The 27,305-nt window shown below is 42.0% G+C and overlaps 1 protein-coding gene and 1 pseudogene across 1 annotated transcript; one reads left to right on the forward strand and one right to left on the reverse strand.

Moving 5' to 3' along the window:
- Positions 1–898: 898 nt before the first annotated feature.
- On the reverse strand, positions 899–24,337 carry abcb6a (ATP binding cassette subfamily B member 6 (LAN blood group) a). Its single transcript, XM_086048291.1, has 19 exons — positions 23,938–24,337; positions 23,271–23,790; positions 20,488–20,628; positions 20,219–20,408; positions 20,038–20,130; positions 18,942–19,134; positions 18,275–18,396; positions 18,013–18,188; positions 4,756–4,881; positions 4,597–4,673; positions 4,462–4,525; positions 4,302–4,387; positions 4,159–4,216; positions 3,982–4,086; positions 3,713–3,887; positions 3,526–3,638; positions 3,323–3,417; positions 3,191–3,259; positions 899–3,113 (listed from the first exon to the last, which is right to left on the reverse strand). The coding sequence occupies exons 2-19, from the start codon at positions 23,784–23,786 to the stop codon at positions 2,954–2,956; spliced, it is 2,559 nt and encodes an 852-aa protein (XP_085904417.1). The 5' UTR covers positions 23,787–23,790; positions 23,938–24,337; the 3' UTR covers positions 899–2,953.
- Positions 11,631–12,443, forward strand: LOC147152544 (uncharacterized; annotated as a pseudogene).
- Positions 24,338–27,305: the final 2,968 nt, after the last annotated feature.

The raw sequence follows: 27,305 nt of genomic DNA on the forward strand, positions 1-27,305 counted from the left end.
GATTCACAACTTTTCAGTTGTATTTCATAATTATGCCATAAATTCACACCTTTTGAAGAAACACACATTTGCTTGATGTCTGTTCTTGTCCTTGATTTTTTAAAGACGCTTGTGCTCCTTAACCTATAAAAACCTAAGAATCTGAGGATTTTGTACAGCTTCTGGATACTGTGGCAAAGTTGATTATTGTAGGCTTTATACATTATTTGTGCTGTTTTAAATTCAACTAAGTAATGGAATTTGAGAGTGTTTAACTTGATAAATAATGGATTTGTTGGTTCTATATAAGATGAGTGGTTAATAATTCGTATGGCTCTTTTTTGTAGCTTAAAGATAGACTGAGTGTTTGTTTTATAAGTGTGACCCCATATCTCCACACCGTATGTCAGGTATGGCAGTAAAAATGAGCAATATAATATATATAAAGATGCCTTATTTAGGATATTCTTGGTTTTATAGAGGTTACCGATAGTATTTGAAATTGTTCTTTTAACATTTTCTATGTGTGATTTCCAACATAATTTTTCATGTCTAATAACTCCAAGAAATTTAGTTTCATATACTCTTTCTATTTCAATAGAATTGACAAATATGTATTTGTCAAAAATACTTATTCATCTAAGGTCATGGTAATTACTATTACAAACATCAATAATTTAAAAGCAGTGTGTAGTTTGTTACAAGTTTATGGGCTTAAATGTAGCACAAAATGTACTACAAACATATTTCATTGTGTGTGACTCAAATACTGTATGTGTAAGACTGCTAAAGTGGCAAGTTTATTTTAAAGAACAACCTTTACAACAGAGTGTATACAAAATGCCATATAAACGGTACATCAAGCAGTAGACATCCTTGAAAGGTGTTTTGCCAGGCACATGATCAGCAAGCCTCAAACCCAGTGGCACAATGTATGGCTTTATTGTTATAAAAATCTTCCACAAAAAACATTTCCACATCCCTTTATACTTAACACAAGTAGGACAGTGCAGTGGACCCCTATTTTTGTGTAAAATACTTATAGCCGTTAAATTCCCACTTATTCAAGAGATTTTGAAGATATTATCCCCCCACCCTCCATTCCCTCCCCCCAATGCAATTACAATTGGTATTAATTTTATGCTGAGTTTTGCTATTCGCAAACCGACCCGTCCCCTATCCCTCACAAAGAGCTGGGGTCCACTATATTTACTAATGTGATCACTTTAAAGAGATGGTGGGGCCGGGATGGCCATGTTTTCACTAACAAGTTCATTTCATATATTTTTTGATTGGGAAAATGAAAAGAAAAGAGTTGTCATTTTCTATTTCATCAAATTTGGGAGAAATTAGGAAATAAGTAACTCCATGAATAACGCCCCTTGAAAATGAGGACAAAGGCCGCGCCCCCTACCCTTCTATCCTTGTTCGGTCAGAGTCAGTGGAGGAACCGATTACAAACTCTCCATTTGAAATCATTGTACTTTCATTGCTTATAACGTCCAAAAACGGTGATCAATTGGCACCAAAATTTGTGTGGACATCCCTACTATGCCCACTTCAACATATCAAAAGGATTAACCTCTCCGTGGCTAATTTATATGAGAATGATGACACGTGGAAGTGAGCAGAGCTACATAGATTTAGGCTGGGACGAGCGCACACTGCTTCTTTAAAAAAAAAAAAAAAAAAAAAAAACACTGCTTCTTTGCTGATCACGGTTAGGACGGGCGAGGCATTAAACACCAGTCAGGATATTTACAGAGACTGAAGTGGGAATGAGTAGACGTGCACATTTACTTGGATGAGGAATGGCCCCAGTTTTTCGACCTACAACACGCCATCCAATTTTGAATGTAAACAGCCGAAATGGTACATTCCAATGCGGCCAGACTCGGCTGTGCAGTCAGCCTCGCTGGAACTTTTTGTTCGCTGAACACTGACGCTTGTTCAATGTGGGCTTACCCCACTCTCTGGCGGCTGCAAGCAGCGTCGGACAACGCACGCGACTGTTTGGATGGCAACCCCGCGACATGAAGATCGATGCAGGCTGGACGCAGAGTAAGGAGCTAATGTTGTTGCGCTTAACGCCTTTTGTTTTAACGGCCTGAATCTAGTTGATGCTATTAGCCGTCCCAATCCTACCTTTAGCCAGGGAGGGAAGAGGGGGGCGTAAAGCTCCAATCTGCCTGCTGCAAGCTGCCGTCACCCTCCTGAGAGTTGACACGAGTTTAGCGTAGCTGAATGTCCGAAATATAACCAGTCGGGATCCGTGTGCGCATTCATGCTCTTGTCCGCTTCATCTTATGTAAGTGGAGGAGCAATCGCCACGGTATTTTTGATTTTGTGGAGGCGATCATGATGAGATCACGTTTTATGTCAATAAATCCAAACTATTGTGCAGAACACTTTTATACTTTCACAGGTTGAAGTGGACAAGAGTAGTAATGTGCATTTGCATTTTGGTGGCGATCGGTCGCCGTTTTAGACAACAGAAGTGACAAAGCGAGCAATATTACCACGCTTGCCTTCCTCCCGTGACGTAGACCGCTGAGACCGAAAACATAACATATGCCACGCCCCAAAAGGGGGTGGAGCAATATGTTGTAAATCTAATCACAAACAAAGACCTTAAATCACTACAGAGTCTTTTGAGGTGGGCATTTTAGTACTGATGTCATTTTTACATGCAAACCTATTATATAAGTGCCAATGTTAAGCTCATCCCAGTGTCCCTTTAAATAAGTAGAAAACTCAGAATGAAAATGGAGTGTGCATTAAACTCTTGATAAAATTCTGAGAACTGAACCCTGACAAATGGCATTAACTAGTGTTGTGTGATAGCTAGGGCTAGTTACATTGCACCAGTAATAAAAAAGATGTATCCCATTCAGAAATGCAAACACTAAATTTTAAGTTAAAAAATAAATAAGCATGATATTCATCATGCTTCATCACGCTAACTAAGGGACATTCAATGGCCATGGTGGCCTGATGGAGTGGAAGGCGGCTGCAGTTTCTCAGACTCGCAGTCTTTGGCTTCAGTGTCTGATGAGGAATCAGAGTCCTGGGCCTGCTGTTGATTTGCCCACATGTCTGCATACAGGCCTTGCTTTTGCAGGAGCTCCTCATGTCTACAACAGAAAGATGGTGACTTTATGACTGTCATCAAACATGAGGAAGTTTCCTATCATTGAAAAACAGTGCCTACCGTCCTTGCTCAGCAATCCGACCCTCACTGATGACAAGAATCTGGTCTGCTCCAATGATTGTGGACAACCTATGAACGCGGATTATTAGCTACGATGAAAGTCAATCGAAGACCTGTGAAGGTATTTTTTACCTGTGAGCTACAACAACAGTCGTACGATTAGCACAGACTTTGGCTAGTGAGGCCTGGATGTTTCGTTCTGTTTGGGTATCGAGCGCTGATGTGGCCTGTAGAGACACCACGTGTGGTCAAATGGGAAATAGAGCAGACTTAAGAGTTGGGTAAACCGAGTGGCATAGTGGAAGCAGTTTGCCATGCTGTGATCGTCTCATCACCTCATCCAGCAGTATAATCTGTGGTGCCTTGAGGATGGTCCGAGCTATCGCCACCCTCTGCTTCTCTCCTCCACTCAGCTTTAGGCCTCTTTCCCCGACTTGAGTATCATAACCTTCCATCGACAAATATGACATATTGTGCTTTTGTTTCCGCTACCTCAATTTCAATTCTCAATCCAAAAATTACCTTCAGGGAATGCCTTGATTCTGTCATGGATATCACCAGCAAATGCGGCCTCCTCCACCTCCTGGTCGCTTGCAGAGATGCGACCATAGCGGATGTTCTCCAGGATGGTGTCGTTGAACAGCACCGTGTCCTGGGGAACCACTCCTATGTGCGCTCGCAGAGATGTCTGCGTTACCTGAACGCAATGAAAGAGTGTGTCATTTGCGCTCTTCCTGTTTCTCTTTGCCGAAATTATTCCAGAAAAACACACCCTTAAACATAAAACTTACTTTGGATATGTCCTGGTCGTCAATGTGAATGTAACCCCCCTGAACATCATAGAAGCGGAAGAGGAGTCGGATGATGGTGCTCTTCCCCGACCCCGACGGTCCTACCTATGCAAGGTTCTACAAAAATTACCATTCTTTTTTTCATAGAGATCACTTCCCACGCAGGTTTTGCCTTACCAGGGCCACAGTCTGTCCAGGTAGTACTGTAAAGGAGACATCCTTGAGAACCTCCTTGCTGTAAAAAGGGAACAAACACTGAGTGGAACTGCGCGGCATCGTATGTACTGTATGTTTCAGTGTCAAAGCATAGAGGAACATACCCATTTGTGTAACTGAAGTAAACATTCTCAAATTGAACTTTTCCCTGCTTGTAGTGAAAATTCACAGCATTTATTGTATCTTTGACCTGCGCACAATAAAGAATTGTTTTAGGAAAGTGGGCAAAACAGATGTTGGAGCACCTGTGAGATTCAAATGTACCTCCTCCTCCTCCTCAAAAAGCTTGATCATGCTTTCCATGTCAATGAATGAGTTTTGGATCATTCTGGGGGGGAAAAAGTAGCTTGGGTAACAGCAATTGATTGTTTAACTACCTTAAAGCACTAATGTTCTTACCTGTAGTAGGTACCAAACCAGTTGAGAGGGGTATACAGTTGGATGATGTATGTGCCAAACAGTACAAAATCACCAACCTGAGATGACACAAGGAGCAATTCAAGCATGCTACTGAGACATTTATTCAGAAAAACTCTAATTCCATGTGAATATCAGCACCTGGAACTTTCCTTCTGTCACAAAATAGGCACAGAGCAGGGAGCCGGCTAGCAGACCTGCTCCGATGATCAGGTTCTGGGTTTGGTTGAGGAGGGCCAAGGAGGCCTGTGTTTTCCACTCTGATGACTGCAGTGGGAAGATATATGGCAACCATTAGACACACTGACTACATTATTCACATTAACAGGTGGACTGAAATTGTTCTATTTCTCCGTTGCGGCGGTTGGCTTGGTCCCGCCTACGTCTCCACTCCCCTTGTGTGTTTGATTCTTGTATGTTGTAACCACACATTGTTAGTTTGCTTGGGAGTAGGAAACACTGCTAAAGCTGAGACTTTTACCTCTGTATGAGAGCTTGTTTTGTGAGATGATTTCAATTAAATTCTTCCTGACTGCATTGTGATGTACTTGAATGAACAAAAAGTGAAAACTTTCTCAGAAGCTTCTGTTTTACCCCATATGGAATTGCTAATGGCAAATGACAACAGGGGGTAAAGACAGTAACATCTTCCTCTGAAGTGATACTCTCCGCAGAGCAGTGACAAAAGTGCCCCAGAACTATATCCCGTCTGTCATTACTCAGGACCGTAAAAACCCTGGTACATACAGTGTTTGTGTGACAACATTTTTTGTCTCCACGCTTTTAGATCGCCGTGAACCAAAAAGCACGCCCAAATGTCTCAGAAACGGTCCGAAAAACCAACATGAGCTAAACTTGCTTATCCTATTCCAACAGAAAGTCTAGCGTTGTTGTGCACCCGCGACCACCCCTGCGCAGAGCAGAGGGGTGATCCAAGTCTACGCACGCTGTTCGTCAGTGTGCTGGGTTACTTCCTTGACCATCATATGCTTATGTGTAAATGGTCCCCAAATACTGCTGAACATCTAAACTTGCACACAGTTTATCATATTGTAATGCCAACTAAATACTGACCACCACCAATCTTAGCTTTGGCACATGAGAGCCAGTGGTTTGTACATTTAGGTGTAACTAAGGCCTACCAGCTCATTCTCAAACAGTTCTCTTGTCCTGACTTGAAAAAGCATGTAGCCGAACCTTGCCGCACATGCCACATCTGACAAGTAGTTGGTAAACCAAACAAGTGATTCCACAAGCCTCACTATCCCCGCCATAGAACAGCCCTTTGACAGAGTAATAGCTGACTGCAGATGTAATGAACAGAGCTGGCCATTTTACTACAAATTGAGCATCCGTCATTCGTCATCTTTCAGCAGCGTGGGAACCCTTCCGTCGTTCATCATTAGCCTTTTTTTCCGGAGGAAAAAGATAGTACCCATCTATAGGCCGGTCCACCTTTAATTTTAAACCGGCTTACGTCAGCGATTCCTAAACTTCACTAGCTTGCCGTTGGCAAGCGGACACATTTAAAATGAGTCCAAAATGATAAGAGCTTCAGAAAATGGATGGATGGTTGGAAGAACACCCTGGGTGCTGCTGTTCGACAGTGGAGCAAGGGATCCTGCTGGTTCAAATAAGTAACTTAGCAAAGCGCATTCGATAAGATATGGTGTAGATAAAGCAATATAAAAGTGCACTTCATTTACCATCATGCTAAAATTGAATGTTACATTTTTAGGACAATGACATTAGCATTTTGAGTTTTGCACAAAGGATCTGCCTTGGCGCTTGTTGACAGGGTGGTGCTGTAAGAAGAAAATAAATAAATTCTCCTGGAGTGCCAATTTATGACACGACTACAAAGGTCTTTTCATAATTGCATGCCGATCAAAAGTCAAGACTAGCATGATAAGAGTGGATTATAAACATCTGGATGGATTACTATGATGGTATTTGAAAATAAAGTTAGCACTGTGCAGGCCGTGGCTTGTGTATGTATCAATCGATTATGAGGTCCATGATATTAAATTGGGTATGCTTATTACTTGACTAAATAAAGTTTGATGAAACAGATACACTACTGTACTTGGTCTTCATACTAATTTACAGAGCTTGGCAGTTCGTCCCTGGGCCGGACCGGTCGGACCCTCCGGCCCGGCTGGATGCCCTTTTTTGGGGCGAGGTGGGGGGTTGACTGACAAATTTTTAAAAAATGGCTGGACTAAGCATGGCCGGAAGTCGATTTTACTCCGGCCCACTAATCGGCCCTCATGCGTGTGACGTGCTCGCGAGGCGGCAAAATTTCATCTCAGCCTACACGGTGAAAGGCTTCTTTTTAGGCTTCTTTCTACTCCCGCGACGGCCTGAGTGACAACTGATGTTATAGGCATTATGGTATTGCCCCCCAGCACCCCCCGCCCCCTCTTGTAATGGTATGCCCCAGTTGCAGGTGGGAGGCGCGGGTTACGTGATGTGAAAATAAAGAAATACAAACACGCTTGAACGCACGTTGCTGTCTCACGTCTCTTCTTACACAAACAACTGCCACATTGAATCACATGATTGACGCATTGTGCTGTTCACATTACTTGACTTAATTTCAAGAATATGTTCTATGCAGGCCCATTAGTTGAAACAAGGCATTCTGACAAATATTGTGTTTGTGGAATAAGAGTTCATCTACCCGTTTTAGCCATCCCAGGGGCGGCCATTTTGTCACTTCTGTTGACTGAAAAATTACATTGAAGTTGCTCAGGGCTCAGGTAACGACCAATCATGGCTCACCTGTTTTCTGAAGCTGAGCCATGATTGGTTGTTATCTGAGCCCTGAGCATCTGTGATGTCAATTTCAGTCTACAGAAGTGACAAAATGGCCACCCTCTGAGATGGCTAAAATGGGTGGCTTTTGCTGCTTAACTCATATTCCACAAACACAATATTAATCAGAATGCCTTGCTTGAACTAGTTGGCCTGCATAGAACATATTATTGAAAAAAATATATGTTTGGGTTGACTTCCACTTTAAAACACCCAAACGTTTATAAGTTTAAAATGGCTTTTGACAGGATCCCTTCTTTTCACAGTTTAAGATGCTTGGCAATGTTGTTGAGTTCTCCTGCATTCTATTCTTCCTTCTCTGTTCTTCTTCGTCTTCTTCTTGACACGCATGTTGTGTTCTTTAATTGAACAAATAAAAACATGGGAAAACTGCGACCTTGTCAATTGCTTTTTTTACTCCCACAAGAATGCCAACAGCGCATCTACAATGCCTCACGTCAGGTCCATGACCAAAGATCGTCAGCTACCAACAAGATAATTCAGTGTCAGTGTATTGTTATTTCGTTTACACCACAATGTGCATGCATAAGCACACAGAGACCCCCAAAAAACACACGCACACACACGTGGTGAAAAAAAAAAAAAACATGGATGTATACATTCAACGAACTGTTCATATGTAATGTATTTTTTTATTACGATAAATCCTCATGAGATAAAAATTTAAAAAAATTAATTAAAATTATTAACAATCTTTCTGTAGTAGACAGTATTTGTATTCACTTTAAAAACAAAACCACAAAAGTGCTTCAGACCAGTGTCAGAAATATTTCAAATGTGTGCAAACAAAGTGTGTGTGTGTGTGTGAGTGTAATGTACACACTTATACGTGGCCCTTGTAATAATCTCAGAGTTTACGTTTTCCGAGTGGCCCAAGAAGTGCACACGAGCGTGATTGGCTGTTATACTATACTGTGCTATGCTATAGGTGGTACCAGCACGTCGTGTGTTCGTTCTTTAAACTGACTTTATTAACACAAAACTAGACAGCCATCTTCTCTACTCATCCTCAGTCGCTGAGGCAAACCAATTTATTCACATTTCTGAGATTTAAAGCTGCCCTCTTTTCGAAATCCTCCTTTATATTCTTAAACTATATGTTTTCCGAGTGGTCCCTGAAACACACACAAATTTGATTGGCTCATTTGACGTTATGCTGTGCTATGCTGGAGGTGGTATCAGCACGTCGTGTGTTACTCCTTTAAACTGACTTTATGAACACAAAAAAAGACAGCCCTCTTCTCTACTCATCCTCGGTCGCTGAGACAAACCAATTTATTCACATCTGAGATTTAAAGCTGCCCTTTTCTTTCGAAATGAGTCTTATGCAGGCGACACGCGTCCGCACTACTGCTCACTGTGCACTTCTGAGTGGGATTGTAATTGATCGCGTCAAATATTTTGACGCGATCAATTAGAAAATTTAATTACTGCCTGTTAACGCTGTAAATTTGACAACACTTAATATATCACACACATATATGTTCTTATTTTATACGTGGTAGTGTATTAAATACGAAGGTATTCTGCCAGACATTTTGAGCTGACTGGTTTCTTAAAATTATTTAATGAGCAAAAGTGGTTTTCCAAAATAAATAAAGACAAGGTTTTATTTTATTTTTTTTCCATAATGAAAAAGACCTTGAAGTGCAATTTAAGGCACCTTCCTTTACACATGGACAGCGCCTTACAAAATGATCTCCACAATATTGAAAAAGTAAAAAAAAAAAAAAAAAAAAGTAAGCCAAGGAACAGCATTAATACGTTTCGATATGGCATGTTCGGTTCGGTCCACTTGCGTTCAGTCCGGTCCACTTAATAGCGCGAGCTTAAGCACGGGCGCTATTGACTGTTGCATGCGGGAGAGGAGGGCGGTGGCACTAAAGAGGAGCCAGGACACTCGGAGCCGTGATAAATGATAAATGCATGGATAAATGGCATTATAATCAGGGGTGGACATAATGTTTTTCATGCGGTACTTGCATGAGTACCAGGAGATTGTCTTTGGTACTCACTAGTGGTCCAACGGATCACAAAAGTCACGGTTCGGATCGGTCACGGAATTTGAGTCACGGATCGGTTGTTTTTTATTATGAGCAAAAAAAAAAAAAAAAAAGCTAAATAGAACTTTGTCTTCATTTATCTTATAAAATGCTTTTGCCCATAAACAAACTCCTAATGTCTAATATGGCTGTTTAGGATTTAAAAACACATCCATCCATCCATCCATCCATTATCGATACCGCTTATCCTCACAAGGGTCGCGGGGCATGCTGGAGCCTATCCCAGCTGCCTTCGGGCAGTAGGCTGGGGACACCCTGAATTGGTTGCCAACCAATCGCAGGACACACAGAGACGAACATCCGCACTCACAATCAGACCTAGGGGCAATTTAGAGAGTCCAATCAACTTACCATGCATGTTTTTGGAATGTGGGAGTAAACCGGAGTACCCGGAGAAAACCCACGCAGGCACGATTTAAGAACACAATTTAACGCAATTTTGTAAGTGGTACAGTGCATACATTTCAAGGTATCCTGCCAGACATTTTGAGCTGAATGTTTTCTTACAATTATTAGGCAAACGTGTTGTTACAAATTAAATTAAGACGTTTTATTTTTATATTTTTTTTTTTTCATAATTAAAAAGACTTGAAGTGCAATTTAAGGCACCTTTCTTAAAACATGGACAGCACATTACAAAGTAATCCAGGTCCACAATATAGAAAAAGAAGTAAGCCAAGAGGCAGCTGTTCTACCAGCTAATGATAACAGCGGCTAGCCACTAACGCCGGAGACTTGTGCCGTACATACAATGACAGCGTAATTAACCAGCGGTTTGTTCGCGTCCTAAATTAGCAACTGAAAATTATTTCGAGACAGCGTTGTGTTGATGTTTGTAGCAAGCGTTGAAAGTGCCAAATAGTCAAAAACAGAAGTCAAATTAGCTGTTACGCCACCATGCGGGCCAACTTCAAAGTAAAAGTTCACTAAGGCTATTGCCAGACGGGCCAACTTCAAAGTAAAAGTTCACTAAGGCTATTGCCAGAGCTGGGCACTTGACCCTTCTTTGCCGCTCTGGCCGCGACCCTCCGGCCATATTCATAAACATTGTCTGCCCCTGCCCTATTCCGATGCATTTAATTTTATCACGCAAACGATCTGGAAGGTGGCGGCTAAGGGGGAACGTGGGTGTGGCTTCTTTTTACACATATACCGCTGCCAAACTAGTTTGCTTTGCAGCAGCAACGAGCTGCATGGTGCATTCTCTCGACCGTGTGGGAAACTGTATGTCATCGCAACATGTGACATAATGGACCGATCAGAGCAGCAACAATTCCTGATGTGTGCGTGGCATGTGTTGCAGACCTGTCGCCAACAGCACAATGCGTCGATCATGTGAATCAATGCGGCAGTTGTCGCTCTCGCCGTTGCGAGAGTAGAAAGAAGCCTAAAAAGAAGCCTTTCACCGAGTAGGCTGACATGAAATTTGTTCGCCTCGCAAGCACGTCATTCTATCATTCTTATCATATGAGAATGCCTCAAAATCAGGGGGTCCTCCTCAACACAATCCTCTGTTTCAGACACATTCTCCTCTATGTCACTTTCACTGGCAAAGAGCTCTTCCAAAACCTCATGGAAAGTAAACCTTTTCCCAGAGGACATTTTCAAGTGAGAGAGCATGCAGATTACACTGCAGTATACACAAGAGTACAATGTGTAATGATTTGGGTAGGTGGCTGTTGTGCACCTTGCATGAACTACCCATGTCCTTGGGAATACTATCTTGTCGGTACTAGTTGTTTTCCCCAGCCCCTGTAATGTATCAACTCAAAAGTATCAACTCTCCACCTGCTGGTATGGGGATGTTAGGTCACCCCCCCCCCCCCCACACACACACACACAAGTATCCTGTAGCCAAGACAGCTTGGGGTCAAATTGACCCCCAACGACCACCAATGCGTGCAATATGTGTTCAGTACAGTACATTATCAGTTAAAACCTGATAATTTTTTACCACTAAATGAGGCCTCGCCTCCAAACTTCGTTAGTTGACATTTGCGCGCCCTCATAAGAAAGGTGGGTGGGGGTGTAAGCCCTTATTTCTGAATCTGATTTCAAATTTAGCACGCATTCTAGCAACACCTTTAAAACATTTGAAATGCTCATTATGCGATCTACAGCCTCATTGCCGTTTTTTCTCGCAGTTATTTACCATCCCCCGGATGGATTTTTAGATGAGTTGTCTGAGTTTTTGGCTGATTTGGTAACTCATGCAGCTAATATAGTGATTATGGGTGACTTTAACATTCATATGAATCTCCCGTCGGAACCACTTACAGCGGCGTTTCAGACAATAATTGATAGCTTTGATTTCACGCAGATAATTGACGAAGCGACGCATAAAAACGGTAAGACTTTAGATTTGGTATTAACCCGAGGTTTAGCATGCTCAAATGTAATGGTGTTACCGTGTACTACTGTTATGTCTGACCATTACTTTATAAAATTTGAAGTGCGGGGTCATTACCTTCGTCCTGACCACAATCAAAACTTTAGCAGCCGAGATATTAGTTCTTCAACCACCGCTGCGCTGTCTGAGCTACTGCCCCTGGCAACTGCTTTGTTTCCGAGCTATATTGGTTCAATTGTCAATCTCACAAATTATTTTAATGTTGCTCTGTTAAATGCGCTTGACTCCGTTGCACCATTAAGACATAAAACTCATCCTAAACGGCCTACTCCGTGGTTTACTGAGGAAACCCGCTCACTTAAACAATCATGTAGGAAGCTAGAGCGCAAATGGCGTGCGACTAAACTTGAGTTCTTCTATCAGGCATGGCGTGATAGCTAACTAATATATATAGAAGCACTCGCCTTAGCCAAAACTAATTACTTTTCCAGATTAATTGTTCTAAAAACAATCCTAAATATTTATTTGACACAGTGGCAATGCTAACGCAACAGACTTCATGCAATTCTTTACGCTGAAGATTGAGCGCATTCGGGACGAGATTAAGGATACTGCTCCTAAAACCATGTTGAATTCCGCTAATACTGATGCTAGTAACTGTCTGACAACCCTATCTCTTTTTAAAATGGTTTCTCTTGAAAGCCTAACAAAATGAGTTGGTGCGGCAAAACAGACAACTTGCGTTCTTGACCCACTTCCTGGTAAACTCATCAAAGAATTGTTTACAACCCTAGGACCCTCCGTCTTGAATATCATTAACTTATCACTCACCTCGGGCACTGTACCAGCAGCTTTTAAAACCGCTGTTATTCGACCTCTGCTTAAGCGGCCAAACCTTGATCCAGAGAACCTCAGTAATTATAGGCCGGTTTCAAATCTCCCGTTTATAGCGAAAATTCTCGAAAAAGTTGTAGCGCAACAGCTTAGTGACTATCTTCTTCTTCAGTCAGGATTTAAAGCCCATCACTCTACTGAGACGACTCTTGCTAAAGTGACTAATGATCTTCTCTTAGGTATGGACTCGACACCTCATCAATACTACTCTTACTTGACCTTAGTGCTGCTTTTGATACCGTCGATCATAACATACTATTAGAACAACTTGAAGGATGTATTGGTATCTCAGGCTCAGCACTTTCTTGGTTTAATTCTTACTTCTCAGAAAGGACGCACTGTGTAATTCATGGCAATACAACTTCTGAGTTTTGTAAAGTTACATGTGGAGTCCCGCAGGGATCCATACTAGGACCCCTATTGTTTAGCATCTACATGCTTCCGCTTGGTGATATTATACGTAAATATAATATTAGTTTTCGTTGTTATGCTGACGATACCCAATTATATATGCCGCTCGAGATAACAAACCCGGCTAATTGCTGTCATTTAGAGGCGTGCCTTGCCGAAATTACACAATGGATGTCTTTCAATTTTTTGCTTTTTAACTCTGATAAAACCGAGATGTTGATTATTGGCCCTGCTCGTCTTCGGCACCTATTTATGAACACCACTCTGAGGCTCGATAAATATACTATTACCCAAAGTAATTCAACAAAAAGTCTTGGTGTTATATTCGACCCAATTCTGTCTTTTCAAATGCACATTAAGAATATTACTAGAACCGTATTTTCCCTCTCCGTAATACTGCTAAAATTTGTCCAATTCTTTCGAATAGTGATGCAGAAATTTTAATCCACGCGTTTGTTACGTCTCGCCTCGATTATTGTAATGTTTTGCTCTCTGATCTTCCCATATCTAGTATTAAAAGTCTGCAGTTAGTCCAAAATACCGCAGAAAGACTCTTGACAAGGACGAGAAAGTTTGATATTATTACTCAGATATTAGCCAATTTGCATTGGCTCCCAGTCCACTTGAGATGCGATTTCAAGGTTTTGCTACTTACCTACAAAATACTGCATGGCTTAGCACCTTCCTATCTCGTCGACTTAGTGATACCATATGTTTCGATCCGAAACCTTCGGTCACAAAATGACAGCCTTTTTAGTGATCCCGAGAGCCAAAAAGAAGTTCGCAGGTTCTAGAGTGTTTTCTATTCGGGCACCGATGCTTTGGAATGCCCTACCTGCGGATATTAGAGGCACTACCTCAGTAGAAATGTTTAAAACACGACTTAAGACTTATTTGTACGTTTCTGCATTTAGTTGAACTGTTTGTTTTGGCCTCTTTACTGCCGCTTCTATTCTTTTTCTGCCCCTGTTTCCCAGGCTTGGGAATTAGATGATGACGACCGAATTGGAGGTTGCTGTTTCGATCCAACAGCAACTGACTGCTACAAGATTGGAGGCTGACCCTGCTCACTTCATCGATGTCATCTTCCTGCAACACTTCATTTCATTAACTTTCATATCACTGTAACAAACACTGTAGTACTATAATATGTGTGTTCAATGTTGCCCACTCGGCATCCATTGCAGCCTGATCGTCCTGGAAGGGGGATTCCCCCATCTGTGGTCCCTTCTAAAGGTTTCTCACTTTTCCCCAGATGTTTTTTTTTAGTTTTTCCTTGCCCTCTTGGGGGTTAAGATCAGGGGATATTGTGTATATGATCTGGTGCATATGTGAAGCCCTTTGAGACTTTCCTGTGATTAAGGGCTATATAAATAAATTTGACTTGACTTGAGTACATTGAAGAAATAGCACCATGATTATTTTATGCTCAATCAGTTGGCTCCATCAAATTGTGTCATGAAATGTGGAGCAAAAAAAGGTCAACTATTATTTTTCAAATGATGAATATTGAATGGGGTCAAATTAACCCCAGGGTTAATAGGAGGGTTGAATAACGACACAGTTGCTGTTGCTCGGTTGCTTTATTCCCACAAGTGGGAATGCACAATGCACAATCATTCAGGGGCTGCAATTGGCCACAGCACACGCCGTCACCCAACACACTCACTGACTGAAAGCTTATATGGCATTTCTACCCTTTCATTTGCAATGTTCCTTTGATTCTGTTCCATCTCAACAACATCATAGATGCACTTCTGACAAAACAAATAAAGAGTAACTTTATACAACTACGAGTATATACAACAGTTAATAAGCATGCTGGAAGGGTGTGGCTTCTCCATTGTACAATGTGACTAACTGTAGTGGGAGAGGTGGGCAATAGGGCTGCACAATTATTGGAAAATCCTAATAGCGATTTTTCAGATCAATATTGCGATTGCAATTCGATTTGCTATTTTTGTATTTTAGACATTAAAATGCATGAAAATGCATTGGTAGTGGTAGTTGGTCAAAGTTGGGAGACAGAAACTCTAAGGGAAGCCTGTTTAAAATGCTCGGCAGACCGGCCTATAGGCGATTTGGTCCGGTTAGATAAAAGGCGGATAGACGGACGATGGAAGGTTACCCCAGCTGCAGGCGATAAACGGACCGGGAAATTTTTGTAAAATGCCCATCTATTCCAAGAACAATGATTGGCCAGCGCCATTAAGATCCAAGCTTTGACAATTCTGGTTGGATAATACATCTATCTCTCAAACGCCAAAGGGGGAGAAGAAAAACTATATAAAACCGCACTGTCTTGCAATTAGATTATTGCACTAGGTCAAACCTTTATGTAGATTAGCTTTTGATTTATCATGCAGCCCTAGTGAGCAATTTACAAAATTTGCCGATCCATCATTTGCCATTCGTCAGCTTCCTGGGCACCTGTCCGTCATCGTCAGTCCGTCATTATTTCAAGCCGAAACAAACTGTAACCATCAGTCGGTGAGTCATGGTATTATAACCACGCTTCTCTCATCGCTTCCGTCAGTAAATTTCACCAGGCTGCCAGTCCATATTCAGTCCGCAGTTTTAACTCCTGAAACGCCCAAAAGGTTTGACTTTAAAGTTTTGCTTACCTTAACCAGAATACTGTGTGGCTTTGTTGCTAAAGGTACAATCATGGTGGTTCAAAGTGTATCCTAAATCCTTGAGGAAACCAAAACCAAATTGCCATGACTATGAATCAATTCTTTTCTTACGACTTTGTCATCTTCTTCTTCTTCTTCTTCCGTCTTTTAGTGGTTGGTAAACAACTTTTGGTGCATTACTGCCACCTTCTGAAATGGAGTGTGGGGCTGCAATATACCATTTCACAACCTCCTAACTAATGGTGGGCGATATGACGATATTAAATCGTTAAGGACTTTAACATGTTGATGAGCTCATATAGCTGAAAGATAGTTTGATCGTCTAGTGGGCACATTCTATACAGTTTAGCTCTATGCCGGCTGAAAGCCGCTGACGCGTACCCAACCAATCACAGCACGCATAGTGCACCTTCCGTGACACTCCCACCTCCCTGTTTGGATAGTGGGAAAACATGGCGTAAAGTCACCAAGAAACAGAGTTGGAAAAGAAACTCCACATCCACAGTGTAGATTTGGTTTGACTTTTCCCCAGAGGACAAGGTGCACACAAAAGTAATTTGCAAAGTTTGCAAAGATTCCGTTCGGATGTCGGATGGCAACACGACGAACCTGTTTAATCACTTGCACAGACAGCGCCAAAACACTATGCTGGCAGCCAAAGCAAACGGAGATCACACATGACAGCCAGAGGCAGCCTCTCACTCCAATCTAACACAACCCACGCTAACAGTCATTTAACAAGAGCACTTCATATGAAAAAAACAAGCAAGCTGTGGAAAGAAGTGGCTAAGTTAACTAACTGACTTATTACCTTGCTAAATACATGATTCCCATTAAAACAGTGGAAAACGAGGGATTTAAGAGACTGTTGAAAATACTAGACCTGCGTTATGTTACATTGTTAACTTTTATGTTCACTGAAAATTTTGATAAAAAATGCACTGTTTGGATTAAAACCTGTTCAGAGAGCTTAGTTGGCTTAATGTGTTTTTTCATTCCGGGTTTTATCCATCCATCCATCCATTATCTGTACCGCTTCTCCTCACGAGGGTCGCGGGGCGTGCTGGAGCCTATCCCAGCTGTCTTTGGGCAGTAGGCGGGGGACACCCTGAACTGGTTGCCAGCCAATCGCAGGGCACACAGAGACAAACATCCGCACTCACAATCACACCTAGGGGCAATTTAGAGTATCCAATCAACTTACCATGCATGTTTTTGGAATGTGGGAGGAAACCGGAGTGCCCGGAGAAAACCCACGCAGGCACGGGGAGAACATGCAAACTCCACACAGGGAGGCCGCAGCCGGGATCGAACCCACGACCTCTGAACTGTGAGGCGGACGTGCTAACCAGTCGACCACCGTGCCGCCTCCGGGTTTTATATCCATTTTAAATATGCTTTATATGTTTAACATGAAGAAAATGGCAGAAATGTGCAAATTAGTGTAAAGAAAATGATGATGTGAGAGGCAGCAGATTATGAATGAAAGGCACTGCAATTACTGAGGAACTATTATGCGGGCGTTGACAAGCCGCGCATTGTTAGCCTCCACACGGTGTTGACATTGCTCCAGAATTCTTGACAGTGAGAGCAGCAGAGCTGGGCATCGCCTAACCGCCACCGCGTTCCGTCCTGCATAATTAATCGACCACGTGATCCCGGTCCATCCCTTGTCGGTGACAGCGAATCGGCGTCAAGAATGTAATCTTCACGTCACACGCAGAGGCCGCACGAGCAGACACGCCGCCAAGAAAAAATATCAAACAAAAACAATAGACACACACACGCAGTGTGGTGATCGGTGAAATAAAATCAATATGGGGCACTCTGTCAACATAGTATATATTATCTATCGGTTTGTTGATCCTAAAAATAGTCGTATGCGATACTACTGCTGCATAGTACCACTCTGCCAACAGTCTAAACCATCATATTGTTATGTATAAATGTGTATCATTAAGATATTCAATATCATATTGGAATCAAAGTATACCTTTTTCCCAACCTCCAGGTACGAAGTAAAAATCTATACCATGTGATGACTTGACTTTTACCAAACCCCCCGCGCCCACACAAGCACCTCCCACTCACCCTTAATTATGGTTGACCTCCCCCAAAATGCATCTTGTACTCGAGAAATTACAGTATGTCACCGTTTAAAACAGACATGGATTGGTTTCGTCAATATACTTGACCTGTTACAAACCTGGTATTTCAAAATGGCGTCCTCAAAGCGGGTGACTTCATAGTTCTCTGCATTGTAGTATTTCACTGTCTCAAAGTTCAGCAAGGAGTCGACAGCCTTTGTCTTAGCAATATTGTCCTGCTCATTCATGTCCCGTCTATACTTTGTCCTCCACTCTGTGATAATGATCGTCAAAGCTGGTGGACAGACATAATATTTTTTTACTGGAAGTGACAGCTGAGAAAAATAGAGGACCTCTGAAGCACCAATTGATGTTACTCACTGAGGTAGAGGGTCATGCACACAAAGATAATGAGGCCAAACCAGGCGTTGAAATAGGTAATAAAGTAAATGATGGATATGACAATGTCAGCAATTGTTGGGACGATGCTGAACACGATATAGCTGTGGAGAAAAACAAATCTTTCAGTCAAATTTCCCTACCCCAGCATGAAAAATAAACAAGAAAATCCTGCAATGCTGTTACTTAGTGAAAGAAAGCGTAAAATGTATAGGTAAAATTGTTTTTTTTCAAACAGTATAGACCTTTGTCATTTACAAGAAAAGAATCAATTAATACAAATTAATACATAATATTTCAATTTAAGAATATTGGGGAAAAATGTTTCGAACCATAAAACCATTGAAGCCAATCAGAACTTTGAATATCGTTATTTCCGCAGTTTTGAAAACAGAACGCATTGGTGTGGAATGATAGTTTAGCCTGTATATCACTGATCCATCTGCTGGATCACTTGAGTCACCGCCAAATTTAGTCTCAATGACATCGAACTGTAAGCGTAAAATGTGAAATATAAATTACAAAATTAGAGTGATCTGCAGCTTCTAACTACTGTGCCTATATAACTGCAAGTACAAGACGAGAGTGGCTGAAACTAACAAAAACACAGTATATCTTTTGGTTGACTTGACTGGTACAGCCATCCCACCTGAGCAAGCTGTTGATGGACGAGGTTCCCCGGTCGATGCTTCTCAGCACGTCACCGGTTTTGCGGCCGAGGTGCCAGCGCAGCGAGAGGGCATGCAGGTGGGCAAACAGACGTACTTGCACCACCCGGTTGGTGAACTGCTGTACTCGGATCCACAGAAAGGAGCGCAGGTTGCTGACAAAACCCGAGGCGCCTGCAAGAGAAGGTACGGTGTCACTTGAGAAGCAGCCACCTGTTTTCTGTGACTTGGAGGTGTGTGTGTGGGGATCTTATTAATAAAACGTTCTGTATGCACAAAATGAGGCCTGAAATTTACATGAGCTACTTTCAACTCAAAACAGCTGACTGGACATGACCAAACACAGAGCCAGTGAGAACTGGGAACAAATACGGTGAAAGGATTTCAAGATAACCAAACCACTGCTTGACTTGAATACTTTTTACAGACAAGAGGGAATTGCTGTGATATGTCCAAATACAGTCCTTATGACAAATGAATAGTTTTGTTCAATAAAAAATGGCACTTAGTTGTTGGAGGGACACTAGTCTGCTTTCAGACAACTGTTGAGGTGACCTCGAGCAAAGCCACGATCCTCGAACCAGAGATCAACAGGTGTAGAATTGTGCACCCCTTTCTCCTTGCATAATTGTATTCTGTGTGTGGCATTAAAAATGACATACAACAGGGTTGAAGATGAATTGCTCTTTGCGGGATGGCAATCAGTACAAATATAAATTCTATCCTTGAATGGTCCATACACTTTTCACTTACACCTTAATTTTTATTTCAGAAAATATTTGTCTCTTGTTTGCGCTTGCTGACGCGATTCACAGTGAAGTACAATTGATGGTTCATATCATAGATAGAGCGTTTTATACATATGGTGGCTGTAATTGACCTTTTCTGGTTTGATATGGGAGTGTAATCGCAGGGCTACTAGGTGGACCTTACTCCACATATTATGGGGGTTGATTTGAGAGGCAGTTTGTGTGCAAGTGTATGCATGCACACTTTTAGTTGGGAACCTACACACACTTTCTTACGTGAGACGTGTGAGCTAACTCAGCATCCAGTGTATGAAAAGGTCTGTCATACCTGCCCCCCCGCCCTGCATGAACTTTAGCAGGACATAAATACACACAGTGGTGGTCAGAGTGTTCCAGCTGCTGCCATCAGTCAGTTCATTAACTGTGGGGGGGGGGGAGAAGACAGAAACGTAATGATTAAAAACATGAAGCATCAGGTAAAGATGAGGCGCTCCTGTTGGTATACACACCTATATTTTTGTAGTAAATGGGAACAAAGACATTGATTGCCCTTTCGACTCCCAGCAGCGCCAAACAGAAGAGGACGAGCAGCTGGAGCCAGACACTGCCCCGAGGCCACATGTAAGGTAACAGCAGTCTGGCTTTCTTTGTGAAGCCTTGCCAAGTTGACTGGTTCTCATCCGGTCTGCCCAAGAGGCTCTGAGACGGTGACAAGCCAGTCAAAGTTACCAAATGAACTGATGTACAGAGAATTATTTTTTTTTCTGCTCATTAGTACCTGTCCGCTCTGCTCAACGTCTCGCTCATCTTCATTTATGAGCAGCATGTATGGTCTCTTCGGCAACCCTGGGGCCTTAAGACCAACAATGAAGAGTAGTCCTGTGCCCACATAGCGCATCAGCCATAAGCCAAACTGCACCTAAGAGGTTTCATGGACAGTTAGAATAAACATCAACGTGAACGTTAAACTGCACGTGACGTAAGCCTGTCCGCATGACGTATGTCACTTTAACCCTTGTATGGTATTCGGGTCTGGGGGACCCATGTTCAGTTTTCGTCAAAAGAAAAATGACCCAAGGAACCCCTGCGCATGGTGATAACACATTGTTATGGGATTTTCTTTTTTCTAACACTTTTCATTACATTACAACTCATTCACTGCCAGACATATTCAGACCCTCTTTTACCCTAACGTTTGGAAAACTTTGTAAAAAATATAAATAAATTCCCCGGATTGAATGGCTGGATTGTTAAAAGACAAATTGATTTGTCAATGGCAGTGAATGAGTTAAAAAAGGAGTAGCACATTAATTCATAAATGTTATGCAACAAAGTTAAAAGGCAAATATTAACAATGTTTGCTGTTCATATGACTTGCAATTGGGATGTAGTAAACATCTGTTGAGTCTTTTCACAGAAAATTATTTGATTCTGTTGTTTTGAAAACCCACAATTCTAGCCGGTCCACCAGAGCCATCAACACTGGCTGAGTAACAAAATTCATACAAGGGTTGAGCATTTGGAGTGGGAGGGGCAAGATGTGGCCTCTTGCTGACAGTTTCTGGTAGCTGAACGTTAGACAGTGACTCAGCAAAAAAAGGAGCAGAGCCTGCATCTCACAGCCCTTCATCTAAAGTATTTTTTACATCACCACAAGTCACTGCTGCAATCAAATTATACAGGACTGACAACATGCACTCCAAGTATAACACGCCTATTGTAAACAAACTGCCTTTGACCCACTAAACTGTAAAGCAAGTTCCCACTATTAAATATTAACACTAAATTGACATATCGATCAATGTATGATATTTTGGCCCACACCAACCTTAAATAACTTGATCACACAACTACGGGGAGGCTAAAAGAAGGGACTTGCATTATAAAAACCCAATTTACAAACACAATTCCAATGAAGTTGGGATGTTGTTTTGAACATAAATAAAAACAGAATGCAATGAGTTGCAAATCACGTTCAAACTATTTAACTGAATACACTACAAAGGCAAAATATTTAATGTTCAAACTGATACTTAATTTAAATGACCGAGAAAGTTGAGGAATGCTCATCAAACACTGTCAGGCTAATTGGGAGCTGGTGGGGCCATGATATGGGTATAAAACGAGCTTCCCTGAATTGCTCAGTCATTAACAAGCAAAGATGGGGCAAGGTTCACATCTTTGTGAACAACTGCGTGAGAAAATAGTCAAACTGTTGAAGGACAATGTTCCTCAACACACAATTTGCAAGGAATTTAGGGATTTCATCATCTACGGTCCATAGTGCCATTAAAAGGATCAGAGAATATGGAGAAATTACTGCATGTAAGCAGCAAGGCAAAAACCAACATTGAATGCCCATGATCTTCGATCCCTCAGGCGACACTGCGTCAAAAACCGACATAAATGTGTCAAAGGGTAACACCACATGGGTTCAGGAACACTTCAGAAAACCAATGTCAGTAAATACAGTTCGGCGCCACATCCGGAAGTGCAATTTTAAACTACGATGCAAAGCAAAAGCCTTTGGGCCTGAGCTCATTTAAGATGGACTGATACAAAGTGGAAAAGTGTTCTTTGGTCTAACGAGTTCACTTTTCAAATTGTTTATGGAAATTGGATGTCATGTCCTCCGAAGTCCGCCAAAGAGGAAAAGAACCATCCGGACTGTTATGGACGCAAAGGTCAAAAGCCAGCATCTGTGATGGTGTTGGGCTGTGTTGAGTACCAATGGCACGGGTAACTTACACACCTGTGAAGGCACCATTAACGCTGAAGGGTACATACAGGTTTTGGAGAAACAAATGCCATCCAAGCAACGTCTTTTTCATGGTCCCTGCTCATTTCAGCAAAATGCCACACTTTCATCATTCATGCATTCTTTCATTATCTCATTTTTGTAGTAAAAGAGCGTGGGTACTAGATTGGCCTCCATGCCGCCAAGACCTGTCTCCCACTGAAAATGCATGGCACATTATTAAGTGCAAAATATGACAACGGAGACCTCTGACTGTTGAGCAGCTAAAGCTGTACACCAAGGAAGAATGGGAAAAAAAATCCACCTACAAAGCTTCAACAATTAGTGTCCTCAATTCCCAAATGTTTATTAAATGTTGTTAAAAGAAAATGTGATGTAACAGTGGTGAACATGACACTGTCCCAGCTTTTCTGGAACAAGTTGCAGCCAAGTCAATTATTATTTGCTAAAAAGAATAGAGTTAATCAATTTGATCTCATCTTTGTAGTGTTTTCAACTGAATCTGGGTTGAACATGATTTGCAAATCATTGTATTCTGTTTTTATTTATGTTTAACACAACCTGTCAACTTCTGTTTACGCAATAGTTACATTTACAATGATGGTAATGCTCAGTTTTAATTGACAGGATCAGAGAGGTATTATTGTGGTTGTTGTTTGCAGTGCGGATGACCAAATACAATACTATAGCGCTGTATGTTGCAGTGCAATTTTACACTACTGCAAAAACAAACATTGTTGAGTTTTGGCATTCGATTGTTGTGGTGTACCTGCTGTTTTTCCCAATATTTCAGTGTCCCTCACCTGTTGCTGATTGTCTTCCAGGCCCCACCACCAGTGAGGACTGAACCAGGAGACGAGTGCCAGGTTCTCAGCTGCGAACGCCGTCGCCCAGAACAACAGTAGCGCTGCACTGTGGCCTCGTGTTCGATCCATTAACAGAGCCCTACGCCTCTCCACAATAAGCAAGGCAAGCCCCCAAACCCAGGCTAGGACAGAGAAACAACCATAGAGCACCACATAGCCTGGGAGCTGGTCTCCTTGAGTGGCTCGCCACACCATTCCACCCAGAAACTGAACCAAGACAAGGCTGGAAATGGCCAGTTGGAGTGTGTAGAGACGGGAGCGGGGGATAAACTTCGGCTCCATTGCTGTGCCATACTTCTGGTAGAAGATGAAGTGAATGGTGCCGAGGAAGAAAGAGATGGTGAGCAGAACAGCAGGAACCAGTGTGAAGTAAAAGCAGGGGGCTATTCCTTCATCCACCCAGGTGTGGGAGATTGGAAATCCAGCTTCACAATAGCTGTGCACTAACAGCATGACTCTGGAAAAGCCAGAAAACAACAGACAATGAGCACGTAATTCTGTAGCTGGTTTGACTTTACAACCACGTCACGTCCCAAAACTGTGAAACCAAGAGTCAATACAAATGTAGTAAGCTGTTAAGCGTGCTGTCAAGTGCAACAATTACCTTGCTTGAGTTCACGCTCCAATGTCAGTAGCAGAGGTTAGTATAAAGACGCTAGCAGATGTGCTAGGCAGCCTTGTCCGTTCCAAACAACTTGAGCGTGAATAAAGGCGACCAGCAATAGAGCGTGTTGCTCACAATTTGACCTGTGCGTCATCGGTTCTGTCAGTGTTTGGTTTTCGGGCTGGTCGATGATGTCACGCGTGTTAGACAACACACTAAACAGCCTTAGCAATAGACGTCAGTTATAGGGACGGGCGTATCGATCCATTGGTATCGATATATCTATACCCACATGTAACTCATTTGGTATCGATTTCGTTAAACAAATGTCGATACCAACCAAGGGAGGGAACGCATCATAATCAACTGTTTTTTGTAGTTTTCTTCACTACGCAATTGCGCTGAAACCCCCGTACCTAATTGACGATTGGTCTGGTCCGTGTCGCGTGACAGGAAACCAGACGTGACGTCAGAGTCAAACGTGCATTTCGTATACACGAAAGATACGCATAAGGCAAGCTAATGCATACGGCATGGCAGAGAGGAAGCAAAGTGTGATGTGAACAGGGGCGTTTCTAATCACTGTTGGAATGCTTTGCAGGTCTCGAGTGCATAAACCCGATTAGCAATTTACAAAACAGCTACTTACTCAATGCATGTTCATTTTATCTTTCAAGAAGGTATCCATTAATTTAAGTTAAGACTCACACAAGTCGATTGAATTTTCTCGTCTGTTTTCTTTTCCATCTCTAAAGTTCAGAACTCATATAGTAGGGGTGCTAAATCACATTTCGGTTTGGTTCGTTTTTTGGAAACTTTGGTTCGGTATATTTTCGGTAAAAAAAAAAAACAGATTTAAAATAATATATATTTATTTTGAAAAGATGTCAAATAAACTGTACTTTTTTCGAAAAAATAAAAGCGAACCATTCGGGTGATATTCTAAGAAATTACACTAGAATAAAAAATACACTAACAATAAAGATCTCTTAATTCTGTAAATTATCAAGACACTGAAATCTTTAAACACTCATCAGCAACAGCCTATGACACATCTAAGTATTCAAGTTAAAGACAAATTGTCATTACAGTACATATATACACTTTGTGATGAAAAAAAATACATACAATAAGTTACAATAATTTCTAACTACACTAAAACTATTTTTATAATGAAAAAAAATACAGTAACTTTAAAAAGTCTTTATGAAATTGTATACACTTTTTAGGCATTGAAATCTTTGAATGTTCAACAGCATATTGTAACGAATTGGGTTATCTGTTTGTGGTCGGATTCGTGTGTTGCCGATTTGTGATGTTTCCCAGGTTCATGAATGCATCGTACAGCAAACGAGTGGAGCAGCGAAGATGGAAGAGCGCGAGCAGTTGTATTTGAATTAATAATAACGTGATAATTAAACTACGTCTGACGGCATGTTCCTGGAAGACACTACAATATGATAAATCTCGCTATTTAAGTTTGACGTTTTTTTAACCCTCGTCTAAGAAACATTGATAATGCCATACCTGGCACCCATCTCATGTAGCAATGTCGGCACACAACTTTCGGACTTAACCACGTACCTTTCCCCATCGGCAATTTTAACAGGACAGCCAGAATGTTCCCAAACAGGAGACCGCAGTGTACGGGGGGACCTTCGAGCTCTGGCTCTTTTCTGGCTCGCACTGTTGTGCCGCCACTCTCCTCTCCCGCATGCAACAGTCAATAGCGCCCGTGCGTAAGCTCGCACTAATAAGTGGACCGATCCGAACTCAAGTGGACCGAACTGAACATGCCATACCGAAACGTATTAATACACCCACGTGTACCATTACACCCCTATCATATAATGATTAGATCTGGGCAGCTTTTCCATCCTCGCGAACGCTCTCACCCGAGACCTGCGAAGGCAGTAAAGGGGCACGGTCTAATATGCAGCCCACACATTTATACTGTCTTCAAAATGTAAACATAATGTGGGCTGGTCTCCTCCCTGGCTGGGCCTGTCTGTAGGGCTGATCCTCTCCAGCTGGTCCCATGGTCAGATCAGGGCACGCCGACTCTTAACACTTTTAACTGATTATGCGATGTCCGTAAATGTGTAATTGCCATATTGGTTTTTGGTGAACCTGTTGGCTAATATAAAGCCATTCATATAGATTCAGATCCTTCATCACCTTGGGGGCCCTAGGAAAGAGTGACCATAGGGGCCCTGCCGGCCCCAAAACACCAAGAGCGTCATTCAATAAAGAAATCTTTAAAATAACAGAAGTGCACAATCATGAAAGAAAACTACAAATACAATAGAACATAACAAATGCAACTGGAATATGCAGTTGTTGTTGTGGCACCAAGAACTTCAACCAAAACATCCGCGTTGGAAAAAACAATGGGAGAAGCACAACATATTTCGTCACCTGGCTTTATGTTCACACTGCATGTGCAGTTGTGCATGATACTACAGACTGGGACAAAGTAGCATCACAACTTTTTCAAAAATAATGTCAGATTGAATTTACCACTTTGCTGTTGTCTTTTTTCTTCATCTTTTTTTTTTCTTATGCCCTGACGGATACGCTTGATTCATTTTTCCTCAATGAGAAGTACCGCAAAAAGCCGACCACTAGCAGTCAGGTCGCTGCAGTGCCTATGGAGCTTTCAAGTTACTTGTGTCATTGGTATGGAGTGATATTGCCCGTGTCTCGGAGTCGGCCTTGAGGTGAAGTAAACACGTCATGTGCGGTTGTGCGTCCTGAGACTACAGACTGGGACAAAGTGGCATCACAACCTTTTCTAAAAAAATATCAGATAATGAGACACATTTGAACTTAACATTTTCCCTTTTTCTTTTTCCTTCATCTTGTTTAGTTTTTCTTTTTGCATGCACTGACTGTCGGATACGCTCACTTATTTTTTCCTCAAGTTTGACGTACTGCAGAAAGCTGTCCACGGTCGAGGCCCCATTTAGGCTAGTTTTTCAACGTGTCACTGCAGTGTTTATAGAGGTTTCAGTTAACATGCATCATTGATAAGGCCTAGATACACCAATCCAACGTCAGACGTCGGTAAGCGCCGAGGCTTCAAATTGCGTCGTCTGATTGATGTAGCGAACACCGTCGTAACATCGGACCCCGTCAGGAAGCGTATGGTGGGGGTTTCAGCAATGCGGATAAACAGTGAGCACGTCTTTGATGCCTTAAATCTTCTTACAAGTACAAGAGCGAGGGTTGACATTTTACGATACTGCGTCAAGAGCGTGAGTGGTTTGCTTCGCATGGGAGTTCATTGTGAGCGAAAAATACAGCTGAATGCGTTGTTTACGTTTTTATAATCCACCCCTGGCCAATAGTTTTCGGGTTGGCTTTAT

Source organism: Filicampus tigris, chromosome 1, assembly GCF_054856515.1.
Source record: "Filicampus tigris isolate MCC_2025a chromosome 1, RoL_Ftig_1.0, whole genome shotgun sequence".
In the NCBI taxonomy this organism is placed as follows: Eukaryota; Metazoa; Chordata; class Actinopteri; order Syngnathiformes; family Syngnathidae; genus Filicampus; species Filicampus tigris.

What these genes read in the sequence shown, in the direction of transcription:
- abcb6a (XM_086048291.1), bottom strand. Translation starts at nt 23,786, where the DNA reads ATGCTGTTAGTGCACAGCTATTGTGAAGCTGGATTTCCAATCTCCCAC. An exon ending in GTGCATGACCCTCTACCTCA is followed by an intron (nt 18,189 to 18,274) that starts GTGAGTAACATC and finishes TCTGTCCACCAG; the next exon opens with CTTTGACGATCATTATCACA. An exon ending in ACGCCATTTTGAAATACCAG is followed by an intron (nt 4,882 to 18,012) that starts GTTTGTAACAGG and finishes TTCCCACTGCAG; the next exon opens with TCATCAGAGTGGAAAACACA.